Genomic DNA, 22,800 nt, shown 5'->3' with positions numbered 1-22,800 from the left:
ATTTCGTCCGGTCCAGAGAACGAGCTACCGAGCCCTCTCTGACCTAGTCCGGAGAACGAGCTACCGAGCCCTCTCCGACTTCGTCCGGTCCAGAGAACGAGCTACCGAGCCTTCTCTGACCTAGTCCGGAGAACGAGCTACCGAGCCCTCTTCGACTTTGCGTGCCAAGTATCCGTACTTGAACTTTTCCTCTCCACATGATCAACCTTGATCATTAATCAGTCTGAGTCTTATTAATATCTGATACAAACTTAAATCAGTGTCAACATCAAAACAACAGCCAGGTCAGACTGTATTAACAATCTCCCCATTTTTGTTGTTTGACAACACGATTTAAGTTTAGATCAGAAATGTTCATATTTCCCTAATTTTTAGGGGAATCAAGATCCTCCCCCTAAAGCAGATACAACACCATGTAAGGATAGGGGAATCAAGATCCTCCCCCTAAAGCCAAACTTTCCTTTATCTCTAAACTTAGTTATCTTCTCCCCCTTTGTCAAACACCGAAAAGATACGAATTAGGTAAGAAAACGTTAAAGAACTCCTCCTTAAGCCATACTGTCTTTTTCTTAATCCACCTAGAATGCCCTCTAAGTGTACAGTAATAAAGAAATAAGAGACATACAAGACATGACATATGAATAGCAAATTAATAGCCAATAGGAAGTGAAACATAAAGAAAAACAAGAAAATGAGCAGCATAAATATATGAAATCAGCAAGTATCCAGGTCAGACATAAGTATCCAACAAACAACATCCAAAACATAGATAATCAAAATGACATCATAGAGCAATGTGTATCAATCAGCCTCCTCATCATGAGGAGCATCAGCATCATCAGCGGGAGGAGGGGGTCCCTGAGGTGGCATGCCGCTGCTCGAGAATGGATAGCCCGGGAAATCCTACGGAGGTGGGTATCTGGCCATCCATCCCATAATTGCCTGATGTGTCGCCAACTGCTGACTGCGTAGATCATCGTAGCGCTGGTCGATCTGAACGCGCAGCCCGTGGAGCTCAACAACCAGCAGCTCATCGTGCTGATCAATGCGACTCTCCAGCTCGGCGATCTGCCAGCGCAGATCAGGATCTGCCTCTCCATCGTCAGCAGCAGCAGCAGGAGGAGCAGCAACAGGAGCAGCCGTACCTGTCGTGGAGGTCCCCGTGGTAACTCACCTAGAGCTCTCCCATCCTTCCACCGAACATCCCCATTTTTTCCTATGATGCTACACTTGGAAAATGCCCGCTTCCCAAGTCTGCAGTCCTGCCTGACCATCTTGACTATTCTACCCTTGGTAACATCAATCTGAAGGATCTCGAGTCAATCTGTAATTATATACTCATAAGGCATATAAACAGTGAAGCTGTTTAGCTCGCTATAGGAGATGATCGAAGAATAGATGCTAGACATGATGTCAAAGTCGAGACGCCGACGCAGTTCATAGAGCATCAGGCAATGATATGGTCGGATCTCAGATAAGGGTTTAGATGTGATCGGCAGAAGGCTTTGTGACAATCTTAAAGAGAATGTAATCTTGGGCAGATAATCTCAAGGCTGCAAAAGTAGGAAAATCAACATCTAATTCATCTAGCCCACCCGGTCTAGGATGTCTGAAGAAATACTCATAAATAGAGTCAGATGATACATCAAAGGGTGGGGGTAAGGGGTCTGGTAAGTCAGGATATATAGAAAAGACATTTCCGGAACACCTCCGGCAACCTAGATAGTCAAAGAAGGCTGAGAAACTGAAATCAAGAGTCTGCTTAGCAACTTTTGTTTTATAACTTACATCATTAGTTTGATGAAGATTGTTATAAAACTCAGATACTAAGTCATAATTGATATCTCGTTCTAAATAGACAAGTGTATCAAGTTTATAGTAGGCAATGATTTCTGACACAGTTGGACAAAATTCGTCCATGAATTTTCGATCCACAGACCTACAAGGGAGTAATTTAAAGGTTCTTTGTTTAAAGGCTTCCTCAAAATGGTGGTTTGGGAATCTCCCGGAGACAGATGGTTGAGGTCGGGAGGGAGCCTTAGACTTGGACTTCTCACGTGACTTAGACTTAGAGGTTCCTTCACCCACTTGTTTCTTCCTAAGGTTTAACAATGTGATACAATGGGGCAATTAAGTGAGCACCGGAGCCACCAACACCCGAAAGCCAAAACAAAATGCACGGGTACGGTGAGAAACGAAATTGAAATGCCAAGGTGAGAAGTATGGAGTTACCTTGGTGCCATTGAAGTATCTTTTGGCTAGGGCTTTGGCTAGGGCTTCGGCATCCAAAGAGAAGAGAAGAGTTGAGGTGTAGGGAAGAGTCGGCTAGGGCTTCCGCGTGAAGGGGGAAAAGAAAGGATCGGGAAGATTTAAAGGAGATGGGTGTCCAGGTGTTGTAATGATCGGACGACTGTCCGATCAGGAGATATCAGGAACCTCCTGATCGATCCCTGGACCGATCCAGGAACCTCCTGATCGGTCTGAAGACCGATCAGAAGACGATCAGTAGACTTCTGATCGGTCCCTGGACCAATCAGGGTACCTTCTGATCGATCTATAGACCGATCAGAAGGCGATCAGTAGCCCTTTGCGTACCAGACTGACCTGATCGATCCCTGGACCGATCCAGGGATCTCCTGATCGGTCTGTAGACCGATCAGTGTCTGATACTGAAATTTCTCCAGTAATTTCAGTAACTGAAATTCGTAGAGGTGTTCGATAGAAGTTTTTTTTTTAGTAAAACTTCCAAATCCAGTACCTAGACCCTGAAGAATCTACAAGCATAACTATTTCCTAAAGATTATGGTCTGAAATTGTTTATAGGCCGAAAGTTTCAGACGTTTAGAAAAACAGACAACTCAAGGCTTGAAAACTGAAATTTTCGACCTTGTTATGTTCAGTTTCAAGTTTGTCAAAATATAACTAAATTGCTATCATTACCTCAATAGTTGGTCTTATTTTCAATCAAAATCATGAACGGTATAGATCAAAAATATCAATCAACACATTAACCAGAGTTAGATAAAATCTAGGTAAAGGCCCAACCAAGTTTCCTTGGTTGGAATATATGAGTAAGATCTAGGAACCAAATACACATGAATTATGTAATGGTCTTCCCCATACTCAATTTATGTCTCTTCAACCTAATTATTCAAGGGATGCATGATACATTTTGAATAATTCAGCTGATCCTAGCATCTCACCCCATTTCTAACAAACAAAAATAATTTGTTAACCTTATAGTCTGTGTGAGATGTCCCCAAGTTGCCCAAATTAATTTCCCAATTTCTCTTGTTGTTTTAATTGTCCTTATTGATCATGATGGGGTCTTAATGGCTTATTGAGCCAAACACATTCCCAATTCTCTCCTCAAATGACTAAATTCATTTTCCGGAAGAGGTTTGGTGAAAATATCGGCTAGGTTCGATTTTGACTCAACATATGTGAGCGCAATGTCTCCCCTAGCTACGTGATCTCTAATGAAGTGATGACGCACTTCAATGTGTTTGGTCCTTATGGACTGGATTTTTCGTTAGGTTTATTGTGCTGATGTTGTCACACAACACTTGCACTCCCTTATACGAAAGCCCATAATCTTCTAGGGTGTGGATCATCCACAACAATTGTGATACACTCTCTCCCATGGCAATGTATTCAGCCTCGGTTGTGGAGAGGGCAACGCAATGTTGCTTCCGACTTGACCAACTAACCAATGATGAACCTAAAAATTGGCAACCCCCACTAGTGCTTTTCCGATCCAATTTGCACCCAGCATAATCGGAGTCGGTATAACCTATCAAGTCAAAAGACTCAATACGAGGGTACCAGAGACCTACACTAATTGTGCCCTTAAGATATCTCAGAATCCTCTTAACTGCAATTAAATGAGATTCCTTGGCACATACTTGATATCTAGCGCACATGCTCACAACAAAAAAGTATGTCCGGTCAACTAGCTGTGAGATATAGAAGACTACCGATCATGCTTCTATATTGCGTTAGATCAACTGGTTTTCCATTCTCATCATTGTCAAGGCGAGTGTTCGTCGCCATTGGAGTGGATACTTCCTTAGAGTCACTCATTTTGAATTTCTTGAGCATCTCTTGAGTGTACTTCGTCTGATGGACATAAATGTCATCTCGAGTTTGTTTGATTTCAAGTCCAAGGAAGAATGTCAATTCTCCCACCAGACTCATCTCAAACTCACTTTCCATGTGAGTGATAAATTCATTCGAATAGCCCTTGTTATTTGAGCCACAAATTATGTCATCGACATACACCTGGGCTACAAATATGTTTTCACCATCTCTACGCAGAAATAGTGTTGGGTCTATTTGACCTCTTACAAAACCCTTTTCTAGTAAGTAAGTTGACAACCTTTCGTACCAAGCTCGAGTTGCTTGTTTAAGCCCATAAAGAGCTTTCTTGAGCTTGTACACGTGGTTTGGAACTTCGGTATTCACAAATCCCGGTGGTTGTTCAACATAGACCTCTTCTTTAATGAAACCGTTTAAGAATGTCGATTTAACGTCCATTTGATAGAGCTTGAAGCATCTATGTGCAGCAAAAGCTAGCATTAAACGAATGGACTCTAGTCGGGCCACGGGAGCATAGGTCTCATCATAATCGAGGCCTTCGACTTGACTATAGCCCTTGGCTACAAGTCTTGCCTTGTTTCTTACTACTTCTCCCTTTTGGTTTAACTTATTTTTGAAGACCCATTTGGTTCAAATAATGGTGGTCTTCTTAGGTCTAGGAACTAAGTCTCATACTTGGCTCCTTTCAAATTGACCTAACTCATCTTGCATAGCTATGATCCAATCAGGATCGTGCAATGCCTCATCAACTAATTTTGGTTCGATTTCTGAGATCAAGGCGACCTCATTAGACTCATTTCTAAAGAATGATCTAGTCCTAACCCCTTGTTGAATGTCTCCCACAATCTGGTCTTGGGGATGACTAGAGGCTATCCTAGATTCCCTTGGTGTTGGCGGTGCCTCATGTGTGGTCTCACTAGGCACAGGCAAGGTCTCAGTATCAGGTAAAGGATCAGACTGAGCCCTCTCTTGTCTTTGCTCATCATCATCGGAGTCAATTTCGACTCTTTCTATGTTTTGATCATTTAAACTTAGATTTCTAAGTTCAAATTGAATTTCTCCTACATCCCTTGATTGATCATTTGATTTAGGAATTTCTTCAAATGCTACATCCGAGGACTCTTCAATCAATTTAGTCCTATTGTTGTAGACTCGATAGGCTTTGCTGATTAGAGAGTACCCGACCAGTATCCCTTCATCAGCCTTAGCCGTGAACTTTCCAAGATGATCCTTGGTGTTCAAGATAAACACCTTACAACCAAACACCCTAAGATGTTTAATTGTAGGGGGTTTCCCAAACCAAAGTTCATGGGGAGTCTTTCCTAAAAACCTATGTATCAAGACTCGGTTTTGCACATAGCAAGCGGTATTTATAGCTTCAGCCCATAAGTAGCTCGGTAGTGAGTACTCATTGAGCATGCTTCGTGCAGCCTCTTGCAAGACTCGGTTCTTTCTCTCCACAACCCCATTTTGTTGTGGGGTCCTTGGAGTAGAGAACTCATGCCTATATCCTTTTTCTTGACAAAACTCTAAAAATCTATGGTTTTGAAATTCTCCACCATGATTACTTCTAATTGTTTTAATTGTTGTTGATTTTTCATTTTCAGTTCTTCTACAAAAAGAAACAAAAACATCTATGGTTTGATCCTTATTTTTCAAAAAGAAAGTTCATGTATATCTAGTAAAATCATCAATGATCACTAAGCAGTATCTACTTCCATTCAATAAAATAACATTACTGCAATCAAACAAATCCATATGCAATAAATCTAAAGCAGTAGATGTACTTACAGCGCTTTTACCTTTATGAGACACTTTTGTTTGTTTACCCTTTTGACATGCATCACATAATTTTGTCTTTTGGTACTTGATGCTTGGTAAGTCTCGCACTAATCCTTTGTTGGCCAGCTTTCGAATATTCTTCATGTTTACGTGGGCCAACCTCTTATGCCACAACCATGATTCTTCTTCTTTTGACATGAAACACTTTGCAGAGGCATTAGTAACACTTTTAAAAGATACTTGATAAATGTTATCTATCCTTGTGCCTACTAGTACCGTGTCAAGTGTGTCAATGAGTTTGACCAGACATTGACTTGAATGAAACTCAATTGTGTAACTCGTATCACACAATTGGCTGACACTTAGGAGATTAAAGGTCATCCCCTTGACTAGAAGGACATTTTTGATTTGGAGACATTCGGATATATGAATATCTCCAACTCCTATAACCTTAAGGTTACCATTATTACCAAAAGACACATTACCTCTATTTTTGTTTTGAAGGGTAGTAAAAAATGACTTGTCCCCGGTCATTGTGCTTGGAGCATCCACTATCAACAAACCAAGTTGATAGATGCTCCTCCTTGACAAATGCCTACAAGACACGAAAGATAGATGTTTTAGGTACCCAAATCTTGGGACCTAATGCATCTACAATGAAAGACCTAGGAACCCATGCCTTGGTCACACCCTTTCTAATCTCATAAACCCTAGAAGCATGTGATCTATGAAATTGGGTTCTAGACATTAGGGAAATGAAACTAGACTCCTTAGGTTGATATCCTAACCCAGCCTTGTTGTAGACCGCCCTTTGGGCATTTAGAATCATATCTAAGGTCTTAGAGCTAGTTGAGAATTTCTCAAGCATTTTCTGGAGTTTCTCAACTTCACTCTTTAAAGCTTTGTTTTCATCCTCAAGAAGCTCTTGATGTAGGTCATCAACCTCATCTTCCCTAAGAGTCTTCAAGTGTTCTACTTCATCCTTTAATGATTTGATTTCAGTTTTTGATTTCTTAAGCAAAGTAGATAAATGTGCAATAATTTTATAGCATTTTTCTAAGTGAGGAGAAGTTACCTCTTCATCATCCGAAGATGATGAAGCCGCGGCTGATGTATCACTTCCAGAATCCGATTCCTCCCTTGCCATGAGCGCTAATTGATGAGTGCTTTTCTCCTTCTTCTCTTCCTCCGATGAGCTTGAGGAGGATTCATCCCAAGTAGCTTTGAGAGCTTTCTTCTTCTTGGCCCTTTCCTCCTTCTTCTTGAGTTTCGGACATTCGCTCCGATAGTGTCCTTTCTTGCTACACTCATAACACGTAACATTAGTCTTATCAACATTTTGATCAATAGACTTACCTTTCCCTTTGTATCTCCGGCTCCTTCTCATGATTCTCCTTACGAAGTTGGCCATCTCGCTTGATGATGATCCACCTTCATCATCGGACTCGGAGGAGGATGAGGATGTAGGAATCTCTTTCTCCTTCTTCTTTTCTTTCTTCCTTCTTCCATCCTTGCTCTTTTCTCCTGCAACTAAGGCAATACCTTTCTCTTTTTGACCCTTGTTAGCAAGTTCATGAAGTTCCATTTCACAAAAGAATTCATCTAATTTAACAATTGAAAGGTCCTTGGAGACCTTCTAGGCATCTACCATAGATGACCACAAGGCATTCCTCGGAAAGGCTTTGAGAGCGTATCTTACGAGATCACGATTTTCTACGCGTTCATCTACGGAATGAAGACCATTGATGATCTCTTTGAACCTTCCGTGTAGTTCACTTACCGTTTCGTCCTCCTTCATGGTGAGATTTGTAGTTGGTTTAGGAACAAGTCTCTCTTGGCGATCCAAGAGTCTCGGGTTCCTTCTTGGAGCTCGATGAGCTTGTTCCACAAATCTTTTGCACTCACAAATGGACCTACCTTGACAAGTTGATCTTTGGCTATCCCACATTGTAGAGTGACCACCGCCTTGGCATCGGCTTGTCCTTTGCGAGTTTGCTCGGCGGACCACCTTGACGATTCTAGTTCCTTACCTTCTTCGTCCTTCGGAGGTGTGAACCCTTCCTTGACCGAGAACCACATGGAGATGTCGGTCTTGAGATAGTACTCCATACGGCTCTTCCAATATTGGAAGTCCGCTCCGTCGAAGTAGGGTGGATGATTGGTGCTAAAACCTTCCTTCATAGTCATCTTCTTGCTCTTTCGGGTGTTACTCCGGATGAAGAGCACCAAACTCTGATCCACTTGTTAGGACCTTCGGATGGCTAGAGAGGGGGGGTGTGAATAGCCTCCTTTAAAAACTCAATCAATTTCCTCACAAGAGTTTGTTAGCACAGCGGAAATAAGCAAAATGAAAACTGATGCAAGGAAAAGAAACAAACCACCACTAACAAAACGATGTACGAGGTTCGGGGATAACTTGCCCCTACTCCTCGGCGTGTCCGTAAGGTGGACGATCCCTTGATCTTTCGGTAGATCACACCCCGGACAAAATCCGGCTAAGTATTTCTCCTTCTCGGTGGAGTAACCTCTCCACAAAGTCACATAAATGATTTGAAATGAAGCACAAGACTTACAGAGTTCAGTGGCCAGAAGAAATGAACAATAAACTTACAACCACGAAGCAGAACGCAAAGACAGAAAGGATTCCTCAACCAAGAGCTCAACAACACACCACTCTTGTTTGATCGACAGAGAGTTTTTCAAAATCCTTACCAACCCTCTCTTCTTCCTTCTTCTTATTCTGCTTTCTCACTGTCTTCAGCCAGAGCCGAATCACTGTCACCTGTATCGAATCACTGCGACCAACTCAGGCATCGCCAATCACTCTTCCTCCTCATCTGGTTCTCTCAACTCACACCAATACCATCCATGGTCTTCACTGGTGTCTCTGAGCTCGAACCAATAAGAAAGAGTCAAGCTGTTGCCAACTGATCGCAGCCAGTGAACGTTGACGCTCCAATTGCACCATTTGCAGCGAAACACAGTAGAAAGAGCATTTGGTCTTATTCTTCTGATGGAGCTTAATTTGAAATTAAGCATTGGCACGACACCTGTAACCTGTAACTCAAAAATCTCACAGCAGATGATTTGATCAGGTGAATCAAAAATCACAGAGTAACAGCAGAAGACAAGCGACATTGATGTGGATCGGTCAACAGACCGATCCATAGCCTTCTGGACCGATCATGACACACCCTGATCGGTCTGGGATGATGCTGATCGGTCTGTGGACCGATCAGCCTATGGGTGGATCGGTCCACAGACCGATCCCCCCTATCGCTCTGAATCCCATCGCATCCCATCGCTTCTTACTGATCGGTCACTAGACCGATCAGATAGCCCACAGATTCCTTCTGTGTGGTTACTGATCGGTCACGAGACCGATCAGATAATCCACAGATTGCTTCTGTGTGGTTACTGATCGGTCACGAGACCGATCAGATAACCCAGGTATCACTGGATCGGTCGACAGACCGATCCAGTCAACCAAAGTATCACTGGATCCAATGTCTCTGTGTTAGTTTTAGAGCTTCCCAGCCCTAAACCCTAACGTCTTCCTGGTCCAGAGAACGAGCTACCAAGCCCTCTCTGACCTAGTCTGGAGAACAAGCTACCGAGCCCTCTCTGACTTCCACGTCCGGTCCAGAGATCGAGCTACCGAGCCCTCTCTGACCTAATCCGGAGAACGAGCTACCGAGCCCTCTCCGACTTCGTCTAGTCCAGAGAACGAGCTACCGAGCCCTCTCTGACCTAGTCCAGAGAACGAGCTACCGAGCCCTCTCTGACTTCGTCCGGTCCAGAGAACGAGCTACCGAGCCCTCTCTGACCTAGTCCGGAGAACGAGCTACCGAGCCCTCTCCGACTTTGCGTGCCAAGTATCCGTACTTGGACTTTTCCTCTCCACATGATCAACCTTGATCATTAATCAGTCTGAGTCTTATTAATATCTGATACAAACTTAAATCAGTGTCAACATCAAAACAACAGCCAGGTCATATTGTATTAACAATAACCACTCACAATTTATTTTTCAACACATTGTTGCTAGTCTTTGTTGCTGAATTTTTGAAGACCGGTAACATGTTGTAGTTGCTATGAAATCGTAGTTGTTATAACTACTAGTTAATTTCGAGAAGTCATAACTTTTGATTCGGGTTGAACTATGAAACTCATAATATCTCAAATCGAAAATCTTTGAACAAGTTTTGATATGATATATTGTGCGTCTTGTGGTTCAATCCCAGTCAAAAGTTAAGGCCTATTAAAGTTAAATATGTAGTTGTAGTAGCTATGATTTCGTAGCTGGTACAACGTGTATACTGGGTAACTTTGAGATATCATAACTTTTGACTCAAATTAAATCATGGGACGTACAATATGTCAAATCAAATATCTTAGAATGAGATTCGATTTAATATATTGTGCATCCCATAATTCAACCCTAATCAAAAGTTATGATCTCTCAAAGGTATAACTTATAGTTATAATAACTACGATTTCATAACTATTGGTTCGCATAAGGCGGGCTAGAAGAGATGGGGTGAATAACCCTGAAATAAGAGTTAGAAAAAATCTCTTTCTTTTGAACAAGCAATGATAGACAATTGATTAAACAATTAAAATAAATAACATAAAAAGAATAAGAGATATCATAGTTTACTTAGTTATAACCTAAGTGATTATCAATCCAAGACAAGTGAAAGCTCAATAAGAATCTCCTTTGTTGAAGGTGGAGAAACCTCTTATAATCGTTGACAGCTCAGTAAGGAGTATAGAAATTGATTACTAGTTGTTTTATTTAACTCCTAGCTTCAAGATGCTGTCAATAGCATTCTGGGAAAATATTACAGTTGGTTTCCATGGGTTAGAGGCGCCTCCAATGACATATAAGGCGCTCTAATGGATAAAGCTTTATTCACTTACAACGGTCAGCTAACGATAATCGGCAACTTAAAGCGCCTCCATTAGAGGCGCGAGGGCACCCTCCATGGAGGCGCGAGGTTGCCCTCCATGGAGGCTTGAGGTCACCCTCCATGGAGGCAACAAGCTTCCAACTTGCTTGGGTGATCTCCGGTTCTCCGGAGTTGAGCTCACCCAAATTCAACTCCGACCTTCTCCTCGAGCAGGTTTCCTCCCCGCTTCTTGTCCCTAGAACGCTTATTGTGCATCCTTCTCATCCATCGGTGTACTCTTCTATATATTCTCGTTCCTTAGATGCACTGAGCCTATCAACTCGCTTCTTGTACAATCCTTCTCATCCGCTACGTCTTTCACTTGACTTCTTGTGTTCCTAAGTTCTTGTACACTTAGACACAAGGTATCAAAATAACAAATGACCTACATAACTCATTTGATCACATCAAATCAACTTGGAGTACTTACAGTAACTACTACAACATGTTATTGATCTTCTGAAGACCAACAACATATTCTTCTGCAAACCAATAACCATTAGTCAGTTTCGTCCCAAAAGTGGTTGATGGACCTAGAGATATCATATTCACTCCAAACACCATTGCGATACACTATATTGAGAGTAGCAATTTTTTCAACTCAATTCAAGTATGATAAATAATGTCAAAAGAGCATTATAAGGGTCACGACGATCATACTCATTGACCGACATCACAAATAAGTTCCTTGGACTTCCATTTTCCAAAGATATCATTTTTTTTATAATTTCAAATTGTTGTATAGTGATAATTGTTTTGTCTAAATTATTGTTCTCTTCTACTGTATTATTGTTGTAAAACTCAATAAAACTATTATTGTAATTTTATATTATGATCGTCAAACACCATCTCAAGTTGTTTAAAGATTTTCGATTTGATATATAATATGTTTAATGGTTTATGCATACAATGGTTAAATCATCAATAATGTGTTGTTGATCTTCAAAAGACCAAAAACTTTTCATGTCGCTGATCTTAAGAAACTAACAACACTTTGTAGCAGCTACACAATCGTAGCTGCTACAACTGCAAGTTATAACTTCGAGAGGTATAACTTTTGATTCAAGTTAAACTACGGAACATATAACATATCAAATCGAAGCACTTTCAAATATTTTCAATTTGATATATTATTCATTCATTGGTTTAGTCTAAATCAAAAGTTATGTCCTCTTAAAACTAAACTTGTAGTTATAGCTGCTACGATTTAGTAGCTACTATAACGTATATGTTGGATAAATGTTGAGAGATCATAACTTTTGACTTTAATTAAATCATGGGACGCACAATATATTAAATTGAAGATCTCTATGGTTCAATCTCAGTCAAAAGTTATGGTATCTCAAAGTTTAAGTCAACAATAATGTGTTACTGATCTTCAGAAGACCAATGGACTCTTCGTGTTGTTGATCTTAAGAAACCAGCACCACATTGTAGCAGCTACAAAATCGTAGTTGCTACAACTACAAGTTATAACTTTAAGAAACTATAACTTTTAATTCATGTTAAACTACAAGACACATAATATATCAAATCGAAGTTCTTTTAAAGACCTTTGATATGATATGTGCATTTAATGGTTTAGTCTGAATAAAAAGTTATACCCTCTTAAAGTTAAACTTGTAGTTGTAGCAACTATGGTTTCCTAGTTGCTACAACGTGTATACCAGATAAATTTTGAGAGGTCATAAGTTTGACTCATATTAAATCATGAGATGCACAATATATTAAATCGAAGATCTGTGAATAAGCTTCGATTTGATATATTATACATTCCATTATTCAATCACAGTCAAAAGTTACAGTCTCTTAAAATTTAAATCAGCAACAACGTTATTGCTGGTCAACGCATAGAAAAATTTTATCATACTTGAATTGAGTTGAAAAATACTGTTCCTCTCAATATAGTGTATTGCGATGATGGTTGATGGCATGAGTGTAATAAAAAGACTGAGCTCATCACACAGGACTTTATTTGAAGTAAATCAGGCATCTCTAGATCCATCAGCCATTTTTGAAATGAAATTAGCTGATGGTTGCTAGTTTACAAAAGAGTGTGTTGCTGGTCTTCAAAAGTTCAGCAACATGTCATTGCTAGTCTTCCGAAGATTAGTAATATATTGTAGCAGCTACGAAATTGTAGCTACTACAACTACATATAATAATTTTAAGAACCATAACTTTTAATTCGAGTTGAACTACGAGACACAATATATCAAATCAAAACTTGTTCAAAGATTTTTGATTTGATATATTGTGTCTCATAATTCAATCTAAATTAAAAGTTATAACATTTTAAAGTTGAACTTATAGTTATACAAAATTTGATTTGATATATTGTGTGTCTAATGATTCAATCTTAGTTAAAAGTTACGACCTCTCATAATTTATCCAGCATACACATTATTGCAGCTATGAAATCGTAGCTGCTACAACTATAAGTTTAACTTTAATAGGACATAACTTTTGATTCAGACAAAACCATTGGATGCATAATATATTAAATCGAAGATCTTTGAATGAACTTCGATTTGATATATTATGTGTCTCATATTTCAATCTGAATCAAAAGTTATGACTTCTTAGAGTTATAACTTGCAGTTGTAGGAGCTACGATTTCGTAGTTGCTATAACATGATGTTGGTTTCTTAATATTAGAAAAACGAAGAGTCCAATGGTCTTTTGAAAATCAACAACACATTATTGTTGACTTAACTTTAAGATACCATAACTTTTGATTGAGATTGAACTACGATACACATATATATCAAATCGAAGCTCACTCAGAGATCTTCAATTTGATATATTGTGCGCCCCATGATTCAATCTGAGCTAAAAGTTATGATCTCTTAAAATTTATCCAGCATATACATTGTAGTAACTACGTATCCGTAGCTGCTACAACTAAAAATTTAACTTTAAGAGGGTACAACTTTTGATTCAGATTAAACTATTGAATGTACAATATATTAAATCGAACATCTTTAAACGATCTTCAATTTAATATATTGTGTGTCCCATAGTTCAACCCGAATCAAAAGTCATGGTCTTTTAAATTTACAACTTAGAGTTCTAGCAAGTACAATTTCGTAGCTACTACAACATGTTGTTGGTCTTCTAAAGATTAGCAACACAAAGAGTTTTTGGTCTTCTGAAGATCAACGAGACATTATTGCTGACTTAACCATTGGACTCATAACCATTGGACACATAATATATCAAATCGAAGATCTCTGAATAATTTAAGATGATGTTTGATGGTCATGTTGGACCCCGTGGTGATTTTGATGTGATCAACCAAATTAGGTTGGGTCCTGTTTGATTTTGATCTCTGTGTCTAACTGTGCAGGAGCTTAGGAGCGCAGGAAGTCGAGCGAAAGATGCAACTAGTGAGAAAGACGGCACGGGAAGAGAGCTGACGGGCTCGGTGCGTCCGAAGGACGAAAGAGCTGCGGAAGAGTACACCGGTGAACGAGAAGAACATGCACAACATTCATGGGACGAGAAGCCGGGACGGAAGCCTGCTCGAGAAGAAGGTGGGAAATTGGGTTCAGGTGAGCCCTATTTCAATTGGTCGTAATCACCCAATCAAACAGAACTTCGAAAGCTGAAAAGGAGAGGAAGAAGTGCTGGAAAGATAGCTGGAGGCGCCCTCAACAGTCGTTGGAGGCGCCTCCGACTTCGGCACGCTGAAGGCGCCCTCAATGACATTGAGAGCGCCCTTAACAGCCTTGGAGGCGCCCTCGACCTGACCAACTTAGCTGTTGACAAGCGAATAAAGTTTTATCCGCTCATCTCCTTGGAGGCGCCCTCAACCCCTTTGGGCGCCCTCAAGACTCGAGATAGGATTTCCAGGAGCTATATAAAGGCCCCTGGAGCTAGGAATTATTGATTCAATTCAGTATTCAATTTCCTAGCAACTCTTAAGCTCTCTAAGTGTGTAAAAGGCTTCTCCGCCTTCAGAAAAGGAAATTCTTAGTGCGCTGTTCAATCGCCTTGGATTAACAACCATGTAGGTTGTAACAAAGTCAAATTGTTGAGTTTCTTATTTTATGTTTCTTTTATTTTATTTATTATTATTTTATTATTGCTAGTTTGGAGTTGAAAGATCGGGGAGGGTATTTTCTTATTGCAGACAATTCATCCCTCCCCTCTTGTCGGTCCTACTGCACCAACAAGTGATATCAGAGTCAGACCGCCTTAGAAGAACTGACCGCCGACTGAAGCATCAAGATCAAGACGATGGCCAGTGTAAGTATTCATCCCCCGAAATTCGACGAAGACTTCGCTACATGGAAACGTCGAATGGAGGTATTCTTCAAAACAGAATTTGATATTCTTTTAGTTATGAAATATGGTTTTACAGTCCCTAAAAACAAGGAAGAATACAACTGGATGAAAAAGGAACAAGCTGATTTCGTGGTCAACGGAAGGGTAGAGTTCCATCTGCTCAGCTTCTGCCACCCCAGGAGGTAAATCGAATCGGAAGCTACGATTCCGCCAAAAACCTCTAGGAAAAATTCTTGGAGCTCCACGAAGGCACTTCAGAAGCGAAGTTAGCAAGGCGCGATATCATCCGGACTTGACTTACAAATCTCTAATAAACAATGGCAAGAAGGTAGCGCAACTCCTAGCAAGAATCAAGGAACTAATAACTCAACTAAACAACCTCGGAGAATCGGTAACAAATCGAGACTCGATACGATATGCACTCAACGCCTTCCCAAGAACTCCAGAATAGACGTCCTTAGTAGATGCATACTACATCTCTAAGGACTTTGAGGTAAGTACGCTAAAAAATTTATTTTCTACATTTGAACTTCACGAATCTTGAATTGTAGAACCTAAACAAATAGAGAAGTCAAATCTCAATGTTGCCCTACAAGCCGAGCTGGACGACCTCGACTCTGAAGCGTCAATCGATGAAACTAAAGTGGCGCTATTGGTAAGAAAGTTAAATAAGTTTATTAAGACTAATAAATTTAGATCGTAGCCGAGAAAGCATCAATGCAACAGAAGGACAGTTCGATGCTACAACTGCAATGAGGAGTGGCACATCAAGGATAACTATCCAAAATTAAAGAAAAGGGACAAGGAGAAGTCTCAAAGACCGACGTCCTCTAAACGCAAGAGTTTGAAGGTTACATGGGATGAATCATCATCCTCCGAGTCAGAAGTCGAAGCCTTCTCAGGAGTAGCACTGATGGCCAACCATCAAATTGAAGAAGAGAACAGCTCAGAGATGAGCATAGATGAAGGGGAAGAATCATCAGAAGAAAGCTACGATAAAAGAGAAGCATCAAAAATAGAGGTAAGTAAGGTACATACTCTAACTCCTAAACAGCCATTTCAGTTTATAAAAATCCTTACAAAAGACTTGGTAAAATCAGAAAAAGAAATTACTGACTTAAAATTAATGTTAGATAATTTAAAATTAGAAAACGATAATTTGAAAATGCAAATTGAAAATCAGAAAACTGATGCATGCTTTAACCCAAACAAATTTCAAAAATCAAAGTTTAGAATTTATGGAAAGTTGAATTGGTATATTAGAAAACATCAAGGACAACTTAGAAAAGTTCCCAAAAGCTATGTACCTCCTAAATACTTGATTAATCCAGTAGGAAGAAACCTATACTGGGTTCTAAAATCTTTTCTAGATTAAATTTTTTCTTAGCGCTTTTAGCAAAAAAAATTAAACAGTTAATTTCTTTATGAGACTTTGTCTAAGAAAGTGGTTGTTGCTCCAAAAGCCAAGAAAGCCTAGTGTCTCGCCACTGCCGGGAAGCCAAAATATTAAAATAAAATGTTTAATTAACTTACTGATAAAGCATGAAAATAGAAATTAGATAATGCTTTAAGAAGTTTTTTAACCTTTGTTGTTTAAATTGCCTAAAGGTTAGAGTTCTTTGTTAGTTTAGAATTTATTTTGAAAAATTCCTACCCCGTTTTTGCTGTGATCAAAGAGGGAGAGATAGGAGCATGTTTAGGGGGAGTTAATGCTTTTTTTTAAAATTGGTAATTAAAAGTTTTTTTTGATAGGAACAAGTTAATATTCTTTCCATAGAAAATTGTAAATTCTATTATTGCAATATTTATGATTAAAATGTTAGTTTAGTAATTTCTTTAAATTATTACTTGTTTGGTTTTTACCCTAACTTGAACTTGGGTTGATGCATATCAAAAAGGGAGAAATTGTTGGACCCCGTGATGATTTTGATGTGATCAACCAAGTTAGGTTGGGTCCTGTTTGGTTTTGATCCCTATGTCAAAGTGTACAGGAGCTTAGGAGTGCAGAAAGTCGAGCAAAAGACGCAGCTAGCGAGAAGAACAACACGGGAAGGGAGCCGACGGGCTCGGTGCGTCCGAAGGACGAAAGAGCTGCTGAAGAGTACACTGATGGACGAGAAGAACATGCGCGACGTTCGAGAGACAAGAAGCCAGGGCGGAAGCCTGCTCGAGAAGAAGGTCGAAAATTGGGTTCGGGTGAGCTCTATTTCGGCTGGCCGCAATCACCCAATCAAACGGAACTTCGGAAGCTGAAAAGGAGAGGAAGAAGTGCTGGAAAGACAGCTGGACGCGCCCTCAACAGTCATTGGAGGCGCCTCCGACTTCAGCATGCTGAAGGCACCCTCAATGGCATTGAGGGTGACCTCAACAGCCTTGGAGGCACCCTCAATGCCCTTGAGGGTGCCCTCGACCTGGCCAACTTAGTCGTTGAAGAGCGGATAAAGTTTTATCCACTCATCCCCTTGGAGGCGTCCTCAACCCCTTTGGAGGCGCCCTCAAGACTCGAGATAGGATTTCTAGGAGCTATATAAAGACCCCTAGAGCTAGGAATTATTGATTCAACTCAGTATTCAATTTACTAGCAACTCTTGAGCTCTCTAAGTGTGTAAAAGGCTTCTCCGCCTTCAGAGAAGGAGATTCTTAGTGTACTGTTCAACTGCCTTAGATTACTTAGTCTCTTATTTTCTGTTTCTTTTATTTTATTTGTTATTATTTTATTGTTGCTATTTTGGAGTTGAAAGATCGAGGAGGGTATTTTCTTATTGTAGGCAATTCACCCCTCCCCTCTTGTCGACCTCGCTGCACCAACAGGTCATACCATAAAATTATAATTACAATATATCAAATCGAAGCTCACTCAGAGATCTTCAATTTGATATATTGTGCGTCTCATTATTCAATCTGAGCTAAAAGTTATGATCTCTTAAAACTTATCTAGCATATACGTTGTAGCAACTACGAATCCGTAGCTGCTACTACTAAAAATTTAACTTTAAAAGGGTATAACTTTTGATTCAGATTAAACCATTAAATGCACAATATATCAAATCAAACATCTTTGAATGATCTTCAATTTAATATATTGTGCGTCCCATAGTTCAACCCGAATCAAAAGTCATGGTCTTCGATTTCATATATTATGCATATCATGATTCAATCTCAGTCAAAAGTTATGGTCTCTCAAAATTTAAGTCAGGAATGATATTGTTACTGATTTAAACTTTGAGAGACTATAACTTTTAATTGAGATTGAATCATGAGACGCATAGTATATCAAATAAAAAATCTTTGAACGAGCTTCTATGGTTCAATCCCAATTAAAAGTTATGATCTTTTGAAGATCAACAACATAATGTATTGTTTAACTGATTTTTTAGCAGCACAAAATTAAAAATAAAATTTTAAGAAACCATAACTTTTGGCTCAAATATCTTTGATTTGATAAATTATATATCTCGTGATTCAATCTAAGTTAAAAGTTATGATCTCTCAAAATATAAGTAAGTCAACACTATGTTGCTAAGTTTTGAAAATTAGTGATGTGTCACTGATTTTTAAAAATCAACAACACAATCTTGCTGATTTTAAAAAACTTGCAACAACATGTTGCTGATTAAAATTTTGAGAAATCATAACTTTCAATTTTCAAAAATCAACAACACAAGGCTGATTTTCGTAAACCAGCAACACAGGTGTTGATAATTTTTGAAAATCGACAACACCATATTGCTGTTGATTTTCAAATATCAACAACACAGTGTTGCTGGTTTATCTTTATGCTCCTATTTATTTTTATTATATTCGATATGTTACATTGAAATTGTATATAATATCTGAAGATAATCTAATCTGTAATTTAACTTTTCAATCAATAATCTTCAGCATTCTCTGTGAGCTTCTTAAGATAAACAAACAAATTACTTGAAAGATAATACAGCCAATCTTCTTTCGATAAACAGATAAAAAGGCACAGAACATCCATTACCAGTCTCAAACACAAACCAATATCAACAATAGGACTAAATAATATAAGGAAGACCACCATTGCACAAGCATGAAACCTAGTGACAAAGAAAATGAGTTTCCAGGAGCAATTAGGGACTAGAGCTTCCTTGAAAAGGTAACTGCTCAGGGTGTCTGGATGAACTCCACAATTAATAGGAAAACCCATCTCATGCCTTATTGGAGCCACCTCTCCTTGGGTGAACTCACGAAACATCTCACTAAAGGGTTAGAATTGACCATGAGGTTAATCCACCAGTAGGTAGTTTAGATTTTAGAATCGAAAGGTGCCTCACGACCAAGAAGGCTTCATTGAGACGCATTGCTTGGGTCTTCAACTGAGTCTGGATTGGCTTTTGCCGAGAGAAATTGGTATTAAAAGAGAGTCCTTGGCATTCTACTGAATATTTGTTTAGTAATGAACTCTGATAGTAGCATAATAACAATGGAATAACTTTAAAGGGGAAAAATATTGATAGATAATAAGTTGCAAAGCACAGAACTTTAGAAACTCAAATGGGGGCTTCCACCAAGCTATCACTTTCTTCTCTTATCCTTTAACCAAATTATTCTGCAAGCCAATGCTCTCAATCTCCAAATGTTCTTCACACCCTTCTTCCTTGGGCTTCTCAATTCCCATTTTCATAGTTCCCACTGCTTTTTCACCATCCTCATCTTCATGTATCTTCTTGATAATTTTTGGCACTTTAGCACTACCAAACTCGTCCTTTTGGCTTCCAAGACACGATCTTGTCTTCTCGTCAAACTCATCGAACCCACAACCATCCAAATCAGTACTCACCTCCAAAAAATCGATGTCCTTCCCCTTTGTGTTTGGATCAACCCAACTAAGGTTTTTCAAATTGTCCATTGTCGCTACCTTAACCGTCATTTCATTGTGGCCATTTCCATCAAAGGAGTGCCCTTTGCAGCACTCCTCGTGTGAATCTAGTGTAAATCTAACTCGAAGCAGTCGAGCACGATGGTTCTATTGTCGGAGTCATGCTCCTATGAGGGTTTCCAATCGTCCTTGTCGGCATCAGCGTCCATCAAAATCTCTCAATCGTGGAACTCGAAATGGCCTTTCTTGGCAGGCGCAGCGCTTAAGAACAGAAAGATGAGGAGGCAAAGAGGGAGGAGATCGAGAGAGGAGAACGATGGCAACAAGGAATTGTGGTGTTGATTTTCGGATGAACAATAATAGAGGGAGAAGGGTAAAATGGGATATGAACACAGCGAAGCTATATTATTTGGACAATTCCAAAACCAAGTACTTTAATGGGGAAAACGCAAAATCACTAATGCGTTTTGGTAAATTGCCATAAAATTAAACTGAAAATAATTTAAAATTAATAAGTTTAAAATATTTTTGGATGATTTTAAGGGTTTTAATACATCAACTATTCTCATTTGATCCTCTAAATTGGAAAGAAACATCTCTGGCGTAATGGTCAGGGATCAATTTTCAAGAACTAAGAGCATCCACAGTGGGAGCTCCTTCGAAGCTCCCACTGTGACGTGTCATGAGGGAGAAACCTCCCTCCCATAGCGGGAGGGAGGTTTTTCACTCGCACGAAGAAGCGGCTCTGTCGTTACAGAGCCGCTTCTTCGTGGTTTTTAATTTTTTTTTATATATTTTATTTTTTTTAATAATTAAAAAAAAGGGACAAGAGAGCAACGGCTAACAGATTACATGCCGTTGAAGAACGACTAATTTTTAGCCGTTGAACAACGGCTAATTTTTAGCCGTTGTTCAACGTTTTAATTTCATTATTTAAGATATAAAAAATCTATAAATATGGGATTAATTTCATTCATTCCATTGCAATCTTTGCTCTCAACTCATTTCTTCCTTTCATTCCCTATTTGTATTCGAGATGGATGAAAATCTCAATACTTCCTTTACGAATCTTTTGAATTCTTCAAATACGGAAGGAAATTCATCTTCTCAAAATACTCACACTCCTCCAAATATCCAATATCCTCATATTTTCTCTCACCCACAATATCCTCCAAATGTTCAAAATATTTTATATGTTCCACAATATTCTCCAAATTTTCTAAATTCCCAAAGTTCTCTAAATTTTTTACAGACGTGGAATCCAAGTAACGTCGTCCCAGCTCCATTTGGTATGTATCCATCCCAAGATTGGTCAGCAATGGGTAGCTAACTTGGGATGCCTTATCCTTACGTATTTTCTCCTACTCAACCACCTGTCATACATTCGAATGAATCAAGAAGGACAACTATTGATCCATCTATCAGCGACAAAGAATCTCTAACATCATCATTTGTTCCTGCAACTCAGTTGCCACCACACTCATCGCAAGAGGAGCGTGAAGTTGAGCTGGAGGAAAATGAATCAAAACGAAGATTTTGGTCTCTCGATGAAGATGTGGTCCTTGCGAAGTCATGGGCAACTATAAGCACTGATGCAATCATTGGTAATGACCAAAAGGATCAAGCTTTTTGGAAACGTATAGCCGATTACTACAACAAACATCACCCCACTGGATCTATGACGAGAAGTTATCAGCGGCTGAAATCACATTATTATAGGTATGCACCGATGGTAAATGAATTTTCTGCAACTTATAATAATTTTTATACTCATCGGCAAAGCGGTTGGAGTGACGAGAATGTATTGGAGAATGCATTGAATATGTGAAAAGCCAACAACAAAGGCAAGGATTTTAAGTATATGCATGTGTGGAGGGTTCTCAAAGAATATCAGAAATATACTCCACAATCAGTTGCTCATTACTCTAACAAGAAGACAAGGACATCCGAATCAGGGGGAAACACTTCAATATCAAATCCAGATACAAGTGTTGATTTAGATGACTCTGAAATCCGCATTCATCCTATAAGGCAAATGGCAGCGAAGAGAAAGGGCAAATCTAAAGCCAGATAGGGTGATACAATGGAACATAGCATCGACAAAGAATGACAAGATATTAAAGAATATCAAATCCAAAAAATGATTTTGCGGGAAGCTGAAATCTTTCATAAGGATTATGAAATTCTTATGAAGATACCAGTGAGATAACACCAAGACAACTTTATTTACATGAGAAAATGGTGGAAAAAATTAAACAGAGACATGACTTGGTGTAGATGAGTTTACGTTTATTTTTAGGACTATTATTATAATTTATGTCTTTTTATTTGATGCACTGTAATATTTATGTATTTTTTTAATTATTAATGTTGTTTCATGTTAGCAATTTATAAATTTAAATTCTATAAAAAATTAATGGTGTATAATATAAAATATGAAGGAGAAATGAGAATTATATATAATGAAAAGTGTGGAACCCATGAGGGAGTTGTTGAGAGATTTTTGGATAGTGGAAGGAGGTATGAGGTTTTTAACTTTTGATGTGGCGCAGACATGGTAACGAAGGAGCTCTCAACGGGGTCTATCCGCTGTGGATGCTCTAACGATCTGGGATTTATCCTACCATGTATCTAATGTTTGTATATTTATATTTATCTCTCTCTATATCCGTGGGGTCGATACTATGAGACCATTAATATAACGAATATTTTGTTTTCTAAATCTTGAAGAAGAAATGTGCATTTGATAGAGTATGTGATAAAACTACTGAATTTAATTGGATTTTAGCTACAATTTCTCCAAATACTGATGATCACAAAGTTGAATCTTTCCTT

At 39.0% G+C, this 22,800-nt stretch overlaps 1 protein-coding gene across 1 annotated transcript; it reads left to right on the top strand.

The window, feature by feature from the left end:
* The first annotated feature begins 21,301 nt into the window (after positions 1 to 21,301).
* Positions 21,302 to 21,793, top strand: LOC121994666 (glutathione S-transferase T3-like). Its single transcript, XM_042548623.1, has one exon. The coding sequence runs from the start codon at positions 21,302 to 21,304 to the stop codon at positions 21,791 to 21,793; it is 492 nt and encodes a 163-aa protein (XP_042404557.1).
* Positions 21,794 to 22,800: the final 1,007 nt, after the last annotated feature.

The sequence above is a fragment of the Zingiber officinale genome, chromosome 6A, assembly GCF_018446385.1.
Source record: "Zingiber officinale cultivar Zhangliang chromosome 6A, Zo_v1.1, whole genome shotgun sequence".
Taxonomy (NCBI): Eukaryota; Viridiplantae; Streptophyta; class Magnoliopsida; order Zingiberales; family Zingiberaceae; genus Zingiber; species Zingiber officinale.
Note: the sequence above shows the minus strand (reverse complement) of the source record. Positions and strands in the feature narration are given on the sequence as shown.